Source organism: Arachis ipaensis, chromosome B1, assembly GCF_059453495.1.
Source record: "Arachis ipaensis isolate K30076 ecotype BB chromosome B1, ASM5945349v1, whole genome shotgun sequence".
Taxonomy (NCBI): domain Eukaryota; kingdom Viridiplantae; phylum Streptophyta; class Magnoliopsida; order Fabales; family Fabaceae; genus Arachis; species Arachis ipaensis.
The window spans coordinates 43160177-43174357 of NC_142436.1; the positions used below are offsets into that span (position 1 = coordinate 43160177).

At 38.4% G+C, this 14181-nt stretch overlaps 4 protein-coding genes across 4 annotated transcripts; 2 read left to right on the forward strand and 2 right to left on the reverse strand.

The window, feature by feature from the left end:
* Positions 1-1125: 1125 nt before the first annotated feature.
* LOC148576364 (uncharacterized) lies at positions 1126-2239 on the forward strand. The gene is made up of 2 exons (XM_088502710.1): positions 1126-2087; positions 2143-2239. Exons 1-2 carry the CDS (start codon positions 1126-1128, stop codon positions 2237-2239), a joined length of 1059 nt encoding a protein of 352 aa, XP_088358836.1.
* A 26-nt stretch (positions 2240-2265) lies between these two features.
* LOC107605952 (uncharacterized) lies at positions 2266-3780 on the forward strand. The gene has a single exon (XM_016307911.2). The coding sequence runs from the start codon at positions 2266-2268 to the stop codon at positions 3778-3780; it is 1515 nt and encodes a 504-aa protein (XP_016163397.2).
* Positions 3781-4155: 375 nt separating this feature from the next.
* On the reverse strand, positions 4156-6812 carry LOC148576365 (protein MAINTENANCE OF MERISTEMS-like). The gene is made up of 4 exons (XM_088502711.1): positions 6762-6812; positions 5771-6513; positions 5569-5656; positions 4156-5466 (listed from the first exon to the last, which is right to left on the reverse strand). The coding sequence occupies exons 1-4, from the start codon at positions 6810-6812 to the stop codon at positions 4156-4158; spliced, it is 2193 nt and encodes a 730-aa protein (XP_088358837.1).
* Positions 6813-10784: 3972 nt separating this feature from the next.
* Positions 10785-13714, reverse strand: LOC107629393 (bax inhibitor 1). The gene is made up of 6 exons (XM_021120554.2): positions 13363-13714; positions 12873-13016; positions 12658-12749; positions 11728-11914; positions 11297-11452; positions 10785-11201 (listed from the first exon to the last, which is right to left on the reverse strand). Exons 1-6 carry the CDS (start codon positions 13468-13470, stop codon positions 11151-11153), a joined length of 738 nt encoding a protein of 245 aa, XP_020976213.1. The 5' UTR covers positions 13471-13714; the 3' UTR covers positions 10785-11150.
* Between the last annotated feature and the right edge of the window lie 467 nt (positions 13715-14181).

Sequence of the window (14181 nt, forward strand, 5' to 3'; positions counted from 1 at the left end):
ATTATTAATAACATTCATGCAGGAGTGGAGCTTAGTTGAGACAATGGGACTATGGCCTCTCTCCCTCTCTCCCTCCAATTTTTTTATAAAAAAATTAATAGTACTTTTTTAAAAAAATAAAAAATAGCTCAGTTAGCTCACATACTTTACTATGACTTAAAGTATCTAGATTCAAATATAAAAAATTAGGTATCTTTTAATTAATTAATTTAATATTATTTTATATTTTACTGTTTATTTAATTTAATTTTTTATATGAAAAAAAAGTTAGAATATTCAATAAATATTGATATTATATATTGTATTTGTATAAATTGATAAAAAAAATTCAATAAATATTATAAATTGCTATAAAGTTTAGTTTTGATTTAATTATTGAAGATTTAAGTCACTAAAAATTCGAAGAGTACCATTATAAACTATTTTATATTTTTATTTGTAGAATTATTTATTTATTATCTTATTAATAACAAACTTAAAAAATAATTATATTTATAAATTTTATTTTAATATAAATATTATTATTAAATTTTTATGTTAAATTTTAGTCCCTCCAAATTTTTGTTTCAAGCTCCACCACTGCATTCATGTTATTGTTGTTATTGCTATGGGTTTTTTATTTAAATAAATTATTTGCAACCCCAATTTACGTGAATCCCCTAAATGGTTTTCTTGAACGTGAATCCCCTAAACCATATAATATATAAATCGTCCTAGGCTGGTGTGTGTTAATTAATATATAAAACATTGTACCCTGGGACGATTTATGCATGAATTGCATAGGTGAATAGAGCATAAATCGTCCCAGGCTAATGTGTTTTACAAATGACACATAAATCGTCCTAGCCTAGTGGGTTTTATGTGTTTTTACATAAAACTCACTACCCTGCCACGATTTACGTTCATCTTTGTAACCCTCAACCCCCTAGCACGATTTACGTGCAAAACCCTAACCCACAACCTCCTAGCACGATTTATGTGCAAATCTTTATCCCTCAATACCCTAGAACGAATTATGTGTTATATGATAAGACACGTTAGTATGGGACGATTTACGTGTAAAAACACAACACCAATGTCGAGCCATATTTCCACTGAGGATTGTGAGAAGAGGGTTGTGAGAAGATGGCTGAGAGTGTGTTCTTGTTAGTTCATCATCGGGGAAAGATCGATGAAAACACAAGTGAGGGTGTAACGTTCAGTAGCAAGAAACAGATTGGGGTGTTCATAAATCCATCAACGAGTTTAGATGATTTACGAAATAGCATATTACAAAAGTTAGGTAAGTGCGGTAAAAGGCTTGTCAAGCAGATGTTCTTCAGGATCCCTATCTCACTCAGGCAGGGTTACGTGAAGTTTGGAAAATATGAGATGTTAGGCGATGATGACATTCGCGTTATATTTCACAGTCATGCCAGGTTTCCAGATCTGGGAGCTATGGAGTTGTTCGCGAAAATGGCTGATGTGGAGGGTAGCTCCGGTGGATCTGCTCCAAATCCGCCCACAATCGGGGTAGATGGTGCTTCAAGTGCCATTCCAATTCGTCACGACGTCACCGCCCACGTTTCATCTCCGTCATTTGCAGCCGATCTGGCTGTTCATGCCGAAGATAGGGATTGCATGGGTGATGTACGAACCTTCGGGGAGCTTGCAGCGGCAATCAGAGAGGGACCTGTATTGGATGGTGCAACTACATTCATGGAGGTCAGAGATGGGGATCCAGCTGCTGAGGCCATTGGTGATGATGATTCAGATTCGGAACCACCCGTTATCGGTGATGAGTCTGACGATGAGGATGACACAAGACCAGTTGCACCATCGCAAGGCCAGACAAGTTCTCAGACACAACAATACCCTCCACACTTCTCTACATTGGATCTTGAGGCGATGAATCAACCAGCATTTCCAGGTCGACAAGTGTCAAGTATTCACAGAGACGAGCACGGTATGCATGGGGCAGAGGAGTTTGAGGTCGGGCAGCGGTTCCAGAGCAAGGAGGAGGCAGTGTTGATGGTGAAGAATTATAATATCCGCCGTGGTGTTCAGTATAAGGTGTTTGAGTCGGACCAGTTGAAGTATCACGGAAAGTGCGTCCAGTTTGGGAATGGGTGTAATTGGCTGATACGTGTGACGATGCGGCAGCGGAAAGGATACTGGGAAGTCCGGAAGTACAATGGGCCTCACACATGTCTTGCAACCGAGCTGTCCACCGACCACAGGCAGCTTGATTATCATGTGATATGTGCATCAATTCTATCGCTGGTCATGGCGGATGCGGCAATCTCGGTGAAAGTATTGCAGAATGCGGTGTCAACAACATATGGTTTCAAGCCCAGCTACCGGAAGGTCTGGATGGCTAAGCAGAAGGCGATTGCACAAATTTATGGTGACTGGGAGGAATCTTACAACATAATTCCGAGGTGGATAATTGAGGTTCAGATGTACATGCCCGGCAGTATTGCAGTATTGCGTACTTCACCTGTAAGGTCTGGTAATGCGGTTGATGAGTCGAGGGTGTTTTTTCATCGATTGTTTTGGACGTTTCCGCCATGCGTTGAGGCATTCAAGCATTGCAAGCCACTGATATCCATAGATGGAACCCATCTGTATGGCAAGTACGGCGGAACATTACTCATGGCGATTGCACAAGATGGAAACTCGAACATACTCCCAGTTGCGTTTGGACTAGTCGAGGGTGAGAACACTGAGTCATGGAAGTTCTTTCTTACTCACCTTCGCCAACATGTGACCCCGCAGCCGGGCATTCTTGTTATATCTGACCGCCACAATGCAATCAAGGCCGCGTTAGTTGCAGAAGACGGTGGGTGGCTCCCACCGGCCGCCTATCGTGCATATTGTGCCAGGCACATAGCTGCTAATTTTGCGCTTAATTTTAAATCCAAGGATGCACGGAAGATTCTGGTGAACGCAGCCTACGCAAAGTCTGAACAGGAGCATCAATATTACATGGAGATCCTAAGGTCCGAAGACCCGGCTATGGTTGAGTGGTGTAGCCGGATTGGCTTAGGGTTATGGACCCAATATCGGGATGGTGGGCGCCGGTACGGTCACATGACAACCAACATATCTGAGTGTATCAATGCCGTCTTGAAGGGTACACGGAACTTACCGGTGGGGTCACTTGTGAAGTCAACATATGGGCGATTGGCTGAGCTCTTTGTTAGGAAAGGAAAGGAAGCGGAGATGCAACTCGGGGCAAGGCAGGAATTTTCGCAGATGCTTATGAGGGCGATTGAGAAGAACAAACAGGCCTCCAGAAACATGCGGGTTGAGCTATATGATAGAGGGAACACAGAGTTTGTTGTGGACGAGATTGCTCCGACGGGAGGGAGAATCGCTCTGACTGCATGTAGGGTATCGCTATCGGCCCGGACATGTGACTGTGGCTATTTTCAGGCCCTCCATTACCCATGTCGTCATGTGCTTGCAGCTTGTTCGTATTGCAGACTGGATTGGAGGACTTACGTGGATGACGTGTATCGCTTAACAACCATCTTCAATGTTTATAAGATGGGTTTCTCCCCTCCGATGGCAGATGACTTGCTTCCCTTGTACGAGGGTCCTCAAGTTATCCCAGACCCCGGCATGATGCGAGCGACCGTGGGTCGTCCTAGAACTACACGGATAAGAAACAGTATGGATGAGCCCGAACCGGACAGGACGAAGAGATGTGGTATGTGCAGGGTTCCAGGTCATACTAGGAGACAGTGTCCCCTTCGCGCAGGTGCATCCGGTCATCATGAAGGGAGTAATGCATAGGCCCTCTAGCACCGTTATAGTTTATGTTATTTTTTTTTTGCCTTAGCATAGTTAGATTATTGCTTGATGTTGTCCTTTACACTTTGCATTTAATGTTGTTCTTTGTCTATCACTTGTCTTATTATTAAAGAACTCGTGTTATTTAACAGTATAAATTTCACTTTCGATTTACTTGCAAAATAGTCCTTTAATATTGCCATAGTAGTAGATAATAGCATAACAACATCCGAAACGGCAAATGTGTTTAATAACAACATAACAATATCGAAACCACAACAGTACTAAATAACAACATAACATAAACCACAGTGAGAAGTACTAGATGAATACCATAACAACATAGTAGTAGATAACAACATAACAATACCCCACTAGCTAACACATATGTGACCCGGTGCCACACTTGGCTGGCCTGATGATGCGCTTCCTCCTCTGAGTGACCGGTACATATGTCTCAGGTGGATGAACCTCCATACCAGAAGCACGATCGGGCTCGTCAGGCAACTGTGTGTGTGTCTGTCCCTGCACGGCAGATGCCGGAGTACCACCCATGGCAAACGGACCTCCCTGATAAGTAGTCGGCGATTCATTCAGATCGACGTTAAGATCCACTGCCCCTCCCTCAAACTGAGGCCTATAATCACCATCTGTGCTGGCAAACTCCCGTATCTCAGCAAAAAAATCACTACCCGCACCAAAAACCTGCTCCATCTGGTTCGGACTGCAGAAGTCAGCGAACAGTGTCGTCGTCTCAACCCCCCCTCCGAAACCCCCACCTCCGTACCCACTAGGTAGTGAACCACAACCCCATCCAGACCCACCTGCACCACCCCCCCTACTAGACCCTCCAGCCGCCCAACTCCCCCAGCCAGATCCAGTTGCACCCCTTCCCCGGCCAGACCCTCCAGCACCACCCCCCCAACCAGACCCCGATCCACCACCCCGACCAGAGCCTCCAGACTGACTGCCCCAGCCAGAGGGACCTGCACCACCTCCTCGACCAGACCATCCACCACCACCACCCCAACCCCAGCCGGATCCCCCACCACCGTGTCCCCAGCCAGCCTGATGACTCTGGCTCCCCCCATGGTCGTCATCACCACCCTGTGTCTCATCCAACTCCAAGGCATCGTCGCCCCCCTGGCGCAGTGGCTGGCTATATCGCGTACCAACCCGCTCACGCGTAGCCCTCCTACGGTTGTCCGGGAAGTTTGGTCCCTGCTGTCTAGCGGGCACAGCGATATTACCTCGAACTGGAGCATCTGCAGGGACCCCGGCCTGGCGAGGGTCAACTAAATCCCGGTCATGCGACAAAAATCTACGGGCTACCCGGTACCACCAATCAAGATACTCAACCGATGGTCTTGGATCTGGTACCAACTGAAACGTCAACACGCTCTGATGCCTCTGATCCCAAAACTTATGCCATGTGGCAAAGACCTCAGGAAACCAGCGGGTAGGTCCCCGCCCATCCTTCGATAACAGAAAATCAATGTTGATTGCTGGTTCAGGTATGTGCTGAACTCCTCCTAGCTGGGACAGGACTCGGTCAACCTGGTGCCACTCGATGGAGGAAAAGTAAATCAATGCAGTTGTCGACTTCCATAAATGCGTGTGCTCAGGTCTAAGGATATCAGGATGGACAACTTGAATAACCTCCAGTGCCGAGTATGGCATCCAAATAAACTGCAACATGTAGAGTCGTTATGTTAGAACTACTACGTGATGCATACACCTAACCATCTAAAACGTGAAACTTTAACAAATATCATGGGAGATTATACTTACATCATCTACTCTCAACCTGTCTAATCTGTGTCGGGTAGCAATGACCCGAGGACCCTTCTCATCTGATGACGGCATGTATCTACCCCACCTGCAATATTCAACGGCACCATTAGACATACGGTAAAAGTGATTCAGTCATTAATAATATACGTTATGTTTAGAGCTAAATTATATTAGAATAAATAATAAGCATTACACTCACCTCGATGCAAGTGGCCAGAGAATGACATCAAACCCTCTCGGCCTGAATGTAGGGAACCTCCAGAATATCCAGGACTGCAGCAATGCTAGTGGCCCAGCTAAGTTTTTTACATTTCGATTGGCCACTCTGCAGAGACACCTATATAACCAAGATAACGTGGCCGAACCCCAGCTATACTTTCCAAGTCCGTCGAGATCCGCAACATACGGGAGCCAGCGTAAGTGCACTCTGGCCCCAGACTTGTCGCCAAAAAGCATTGTGGACAACAACATCATGATGTAACCACGAGCATAGACCTGTACCGTGGGCTCTGTAGCATCATTCGGCATTACTCTGAACCTGTTTTGGAACCACCCATATGACACCGTGAACTCATCAATACAGTCCTCAGGAGGAAGTTCACCGAACAACTCTTCAAACCACTGCCACGCAGGCTTACCACCTTCCATCAACTGCTCAAAGTCACTGAGACAACCACTAACTGGAAATCCATCAACAGGGAGGCCGAATTGATATGCCACATCCTGTAAAGTGACAGTGCACTCTCCAAATGGCATATGAAAAGTGTTTGTCTCTGGACGCCATCGCTCAACAAAGGCACTAATCAGTGGCTCATCCAGCTTAAACCAATAATCATTCAGCCTAGCAACATGCAGCAGTCCGGCGCTATCTAAGTAAGGCATAATACGGTCATGCAATATCATCTTTTGTTGCCTACGGATAGTCCGTACACACCGGGTTGGCTGATAACAGAATAATAAGCACAGTTACAACTCAACATCGCACACCAACCAAAAATATGTATCAGAAATTAACCTCACTCCTAAACCAAACATGACCCAAACCCATCCTAAACATGTTAACCTTAACCTTAACGTTTCACAAATTTCTAACACAACAACCACTTTTTTTTCCAAATGAATCACATTCTTATAACTAAACACATCAACGACATTGACTATATCAGTTGTAAACCAAATTAATTACTAACCTCTTCGTCGATAAAACCTGCCACGTGCGCGATGCCGTTCAATCGGTACATGTCGTTTCTTGCCATCTTGCACCGCCACCCAAAGCCACCAAATCAGCCTCCTCCCGCCGCCAACACAACCTTCGAAAGCCACCCTCAGCCGCCGTCCACCGGAGGCCACCTCCTCCGACGCCTTACCGATCCTCCACTGCCGCCGCCCACTACCCTTCCTTGAATTTTTTCCCGGTGCTCTCCTCCCCTCCACTGCCCCTCCTCACCGCTAATGGAGTCTCTCACAAATGAGACTTTACTCGTGGAAGGTAAGTAAGGTTTGGGTTAACAAATGAATCGTTCTAGGCTGCTGAGGGGGTATTTATGCACGTAATTCGTGCTAGGTTGGTGGGGGTTAGATTTGCACATAAATCGTGCTAGGGGGTTGAGGGTTACAAAGATGAACGTAAATCGTGGCAGGGTAGTGAGTTTTAGGTAAAAACACATAAAACCCACTAGGCTAGGACGATTTATGTGTCATTTGTAAAACACATTAGCCTGGGACGATTTATGCTCTATTCACCTATGTAATTCATGCATAAATCGTCCCAGGGTACAATGTTTTATATATTAATTAACACACACCAGCCTAGGACGATTTATATATTATATGGTTTAGGGGATTCACGTTCAAGAAAACCATTTAGGGGATTCACGTAAATTAGGGTTGCAAATAATTTATTTAAATAAAAAACCCTATTGCTATCATAGAATATAGACTATAACAAATGTTAATAAATGAATTTTAAAGACTAAAAATGAGAGGCGCAACAAATATTCTATAAAAAGGACAACTGCATCCACTATTGTTATTTTTGCTCCACATCCAATTGAAATTTTAAGAAAGACTATTCAAAAAGCTAGTGCAGTAACTTCTTAAAAGTTGACCTCCTTCATGAAATTTGTTCTAACCCCAAGCCACCAAAAAAATATTCTTCATGATGTCCTTTTATAATTTGTAATGGTCTAAGTAGAACAATGTGCAGTTATCCTTTGAGGAGATGTGAAAAATTGTTATAGTTAAACAATGTTATGTTTTTTGTGGTGTAATTTTTGGAATCTGTATGCCTTTGTTGTTGCTATAGCCTATGAAATTTTGGATTATGATATCATACTTATGCACTTGGTGATTTACCACAAACAGCACTTGTTTCATAGTGCTGCAAATTTTATGTTAAATTCAGATTTAACTTCTTTGTATATTTTGATTAATCTCTTTTTTGTTTAACTGTTCACGATTTTAGAAAAACAAATACCTTATTCAAAAGTTGAACTCATGCAAACTTAATATTTCAATTCATTGTATTGTCATCAATACATTACATAGTACTTAAAAAATTTAAAGATTGGATTACATAATTATCATTTATTAATTATAAAACCCAACAACCTAAAACCTAAACAAATACCAAAAAAAGAGTCACCAAAAAAAAAAAAACAAATACCAAAAACAATTGCAAAAGTTTTTTTAAAGTCTTAACATCACTCTCCAAACTTATCATCTTCTAAAATAATATAAAACCTTTTACGGAATGGGTGTCACAGAAACTGATTTATCACATCCAGGGACAGCTCTACTCTCTACTCTTGAAGTAGTGGGGGCAAGTGTCCCCACCCCACTGAAAATTTGAAAATTTTTAGTAGTTCTTGATAATATAGGTTAGTTGCCCCTAACACAACTAATTTTGCCCCCACAACAAACTAATATAGGTTATTGGCAACTTTTGCAGACATTTTCATATTTGAAATAAGTATGAATAGTAATTTTTAGCCCTTTTTTTTTATCAAAGATAGGAGACTCGAACTCGCAACCTTTTAATTGAGTATGAGGAGACTATGCCATTTGAGCTATAACTCATTGGCGTAGTTTTAGCCCTTTGATTGGTTGAGAAAATAAAAAATTTACCTCTAAAATCATATATTGGGTGGTTTGATATTAAACTTATTGAAACCTTTTAAAATTTTAAAATAAACATAAAATGATCTTTAGTAATTTGTTGATTAGATAATTTAAAAAGTAATCATATTTTACAAATTATAATATTATAGTACAATTGTATAAATTATTATCATACTATATATTTTTTTTTCTATTATCAAAATTTTTTGGATCTGTCACTGAAATTCACATCTATCACTCCAACAGAAAAAGTTATAATGAATTACATACTACAAAGTAACAAACGTAGGTGAATCCAATTTTAAAGTCAAACCATTTTTACATTTTTTTTTAAAGACATAATTTTATCTCATAGTTTGGACAACTATAAAATAATCTTCCAAAATTCTCTATCATAGTTGAGTAGCTGCAATTGTAAAAAACGACATTTTTATTTCTCCTATTTCTTCTATTGCGCACCGCATTTCATTCCTGCTATAAGATCTCTCAATAGAATTATTTTTACTTGAGCTACTTTGACTTCTCTCTCTACCTTCCATCATATACGTGGGAAAAAAACATGAATTGAAAAAAATAAAAGGCAAAGATTTGCAAATTAAGAATTTATAAATTAAAAAAGACTAGTTTAAATATTATAAATCAATTTTGGATATCAATTTGAACTATAACAATTTTTATCCACACCAACATACAATTAGAATACTATTAAATTGTGTTCACACCAACATATATAATTAAGAGAAAAAGATAAATAGGTTCTGACCTTTTGTCCCGCGGACATTTTCGTCCCTGACCATTGAAAAATACTTTTAAGATCCTGACCTTCACAAAATTCGAACGGATCAGTCCCTCGATCAACGGAAAATACTTGTCACGCGTACGCGTCGCCTGAAAAACTTCCCTCTCACGCATACGCGTGGGTCACGCATACGCGTCGCCATGAATTTAACAATACCTGATTTCTTCATGAATTCTCCACTTTGTATGTTTTTTTTTTTTTTTTTGCATTTCTTTCAAGCCATTCTTGCCTTCAAAACTTTAAATCATTCAAACAAACATATCAAGGCATCGAATGATAGAAAAATAAATTAAATTTAGCAATTTAGGGTGTGTTTAGCTTACGAAGCATCAAACGTAGGTTTAGTTTTTTTGTTTATATATATTTTTTACCTATTATTTTTTTGTATAGAATAATAATAGTAAAATTATATCGTACTAAAAAAGAATATTAAGAGTATTAAAAATATCTATATAAAAATATCATAAAAAATTTTTAGATTTATTTTTATCATTGTCAAGATAAATATTTTTAGTACTCTCTTTTATAATTGTAATTCTCGTGTACTATATTTTAGTGTAATTATTTTATAATATAAATTATGATTTCATTAAAAAAGACAAATTAAATAAAAAATTAATTATAGGTAATAATATAATCATAAACGTTGAATTCCAAAATAATATTAAGAATAAAATTATTGAGAATACTGAAATCAGAGTACGATGTAAAAAATACTAAATTAATATTTTGATGTATAATGCAAGGCTATGATGATGAAAAAATAAAAAAGAAAATGAAAAAAAAAACCGACAAAAAATGTTACTAACAGTTTTATCATTCGATGCCTTGATATGTTTGTTTAAGTGATTTAAAGTTTTGAAAACAAGAATGACTTGAAAAAAATGAAAAAAAAAAAAAATATGCAAAGTGAAGGATTCATGAAGAAAAATGAGATATTGTTAAATTTATGGCGACGCCGTGTGAGAGAAAAATTTTCCATACGACGGGTACCGCATACGCATACACGCGACAAGGGGTACCGTGTACGCGTACGCATACACGCGTCCGTTGACCGAAAAACTGATTCATCCAAATTTTGTAAAGATCAGAAACTTAAAAGTATTTTTCACTGGTCAGAAACGAAATTATTCTCGGGACAAAAAAATTAAAAACCTATTTGTCTTTTTCTCTATAATTAAAATACCAACCTGACACTTAACATTCTAAGTCATCAATGATTCTTTTCCAAGAGACTAACGAAAATGCACGATTTAAGAGATTCAATTGGTCATTTATCAAAGTACAATTTGAATTTCGAAAACATTTAAACATTTACTCGTTGAGCAACCGACCAACTCTAGCCCAGCAAATATCGATAAGAAAAGAAAAGTGAAGACGACCTAAAAGCTCTCCGCTTTCACTTACCAAAATCTGCCCATCTCTTATTTACTTCAAGTGAACCAATCATTATTTAGGACGCGTAACAACCAAGAAAAGGGAAGAGCCTAAAAAGATCACATGATAACTAGCTGCGTGCTCTTACATTTTTGTCTGCTCAAACTTATGATTTATACAAATTGAAGTGGAGAAAACGTTGTGGACAACTGCTTTTATGTATATCTACCTACACAGACTTTACAACCAAACGAAACGCAAATCAAAGCTGATAGCCGAAAAATCACTCTTTCCTCTTATTCTTTTTCTCATTTTTCTCAACCGAATTCTTCAACTGCAAGACCATAAGAAAAATGTTAGTCAATCATACTAAATACAAATCATTTAAGTAACACAAATAAAAGGTGTAAAATCTTCTCTAAAAAGTACCATTATAACAAGAATCCGCACAAAGATTGCAGCCAAATCAGTAAACAGAGTCATGGCATGCTTCACATAATCTAGATCACCAAAGTGTGCCCTCTCAATTATTTCTTGGGTATCCACGATCACGTAACCCACAAATACCAAGAGTCCAAAATACAACTGCAAGAGTTGCAAATAAGGCAATCAGAAAATATAAAAAAGATCAAGAATCGAACATTATATTAATCTTAAAATTAATGCCGTAAAAGATTGGTGCCTCATAGATTGATAATTTACTATTAAGAATCAAAAGACTATAATATTTCATTTTTAGTCTTAAATAAAATCATCATCAATCCTCATTTTCAGTGACCGTTTTTTAGTGATTTACTTGTATGCTATATTTGGTCCTCTAACACAATATGCTAACAAGAATTAAGGCTTAGTTACATTACCTCAAACTTAAAAAGTGCTATCGAACCACCAAAGATGGCGGAAGCGAAGTGCAGCCACATAAGAACAGACAACCCAGAAGAAAGCATGCCGCCAAGGTAGAGGTACTCCCTTCGCTTTGCAACCAAAGCTGCCGCTGAGAAACATGCAAAGGCCAAGGAAGTTCCCACAAACGCAGTAAAGATAAGGCTGCAAACAAAATAGGACAAAATCAACGGTTAAAAAGCATTAAAAGTTCAGATATTAGATAACTCAGATTGTTAGCAGATATTAACTTCTTATACTGCTTTCAATAAATGGATCTTTGACAAAAGTGATCTCTAGATACATCAACTTTGGCACAAAATAAGATCTGTTAGAGAATTCAACTATAGTAAATTCTGAAAATTATAAGTGTTACTCTGTAATTCTTAAATACGGACTATGCCATGCTACTAGAATCAAGATCAGGTAAAATTAGCCAAAATAAAATAATCATTAATTCAAATAGTTAAAAACAAGAAAGAAAGACGCGCAATGTAATGTTCTCTATTTCATCTTAAATTTAGGATTTCGCAGTGAGCAACAAAGAATTTAATTGCTACGAACTGAGCTTGTAACAAAATTTTACATTGACATTCAACCATACGCTACAATATAGACAATTTATTGGATAGCACATCCACCCAAAAAAGATAAAAAAAGGAACTATCTTGGCCTATGTGGCAGCACATGATTAGATATTATTGTCTTGAATTGATTGTACATACAAATTGAACGTGATCACAAAACTCATCACCAATATACATGCACAATAAATTACAATCAGCAGCAACTAAAGCTATAAAATTCAGCAGAGAAGACAAAGATTCACGCCAAGATAATAAAAAAGCCATAGTTATAACCGAAAATAGTACAGTAAAATTCAAATACAAAAATACGCAGCGACATACCTTGGTTCAACTTGAATAGCCAGATCAATAAGAGGTCCAATGTAGGCACCTTGAAACAGGGCCGAAACCATCAACAAAGTAACCCTCTTTTGCTACACACATCAACAACACAAAAGAGTGAATATCAAACAAATGATACAAATTAAAGAAACCAAGAAACGAGCAGAGAGCTTCATTCCACAGGAGAATATCCAAATCCATATCATACATCATACCTCTTCAAAAGGAGGTGTGGACATCAACCACACATAGCTTCCAATGGAAGCCAAAGCAGTGAGTAAACCTCCAATATTCCACAGCACATGAAGGTAAGCACCAACAGCTGAAGCAACCACAGCGCAACATAGCGTAAAATAAACCTGTAATCAAATTACATCACTCAATCCGTCACAAACAATCTCTGACTATATGTAAGACGATATATGCTACATAAGAAATTGTTCTATAAATATGTCATCACAGAGATCAACATAACCAAAATAAACTTCTCTCAAATTTTCCAATGCGATGAAACAAAGAATTCCAATTCACTTATCCGCAATAATCTAACGAACACATTCACCATCAATTTATCTATTCTTAATCACCCTATAAAATAAAATCCACGATAAATGTAACTACCAAGAATCCATATTAACACTGTCTAGCATATACACTAATATTACTAGTAGTAGTCAGCGATGAAATCGAATTCAAGATAGTTACCTGCTTGAGATGATTCTGAACTACGGGAGAGATCTGATGGAAGTTCTTGAGAGCATCGTAGCTCCAGCGGGTTCGGGAAGAATCGAAGAACGAAGTAAAAGACTCCATTATTATTTTATTCTTCCTTCCCTCTTTTGATTTTGATCAAAGAGACGGAGCGCAACGAAACGAAGATTGCAATATTGTAAGAGGAGATAGACGGATAATTGATTAGTGAAGAAGGAAAGCGCGAGAATCTGGAGTTTATTTATAGGGTTGCGGGGTCTTCGCGAAGATTCTCGTTTCGTGGAAAGTTCTGGTGTTGCCTAAGCAACTTCTTGAACCGTAACTCGAATTTATAGCGATGGACCCCACCAGTGATATTACTCTGGGCTGAACCGCTGAAGCCTCAAGTTTTTATTGGTTGACTTACGTGGATGTATACATCCTTCTGAGTTGTGATCATGGCTGATTGGTCATTTGGTCCTTTTCCGTAATATACTAAGAAAGATCCTCATAAATAAGTAGCAACCTCCTTTTCGCACAGTTTTTTTAATAGAGTTGTAAAAAATAACTAAGGCTAACCCATTAAAATATAGACTTTAATTTTAATGCAGTGATAATGTAAAATATTTTATTTGATTGTATAATTTTATCTATTTTTTAAATGTTTATTTATGTAATTAATATAAAAATAAATTATTTTTATTGATATAATATTAGATACACATATAAAATTATTTTATATTGATAATATATCAAAAATTAAATTCTAAAATATATACAAAAATTTATATCGTTTATAGAAAAAATTGTAAAAGATATGAATGATGAATAAAT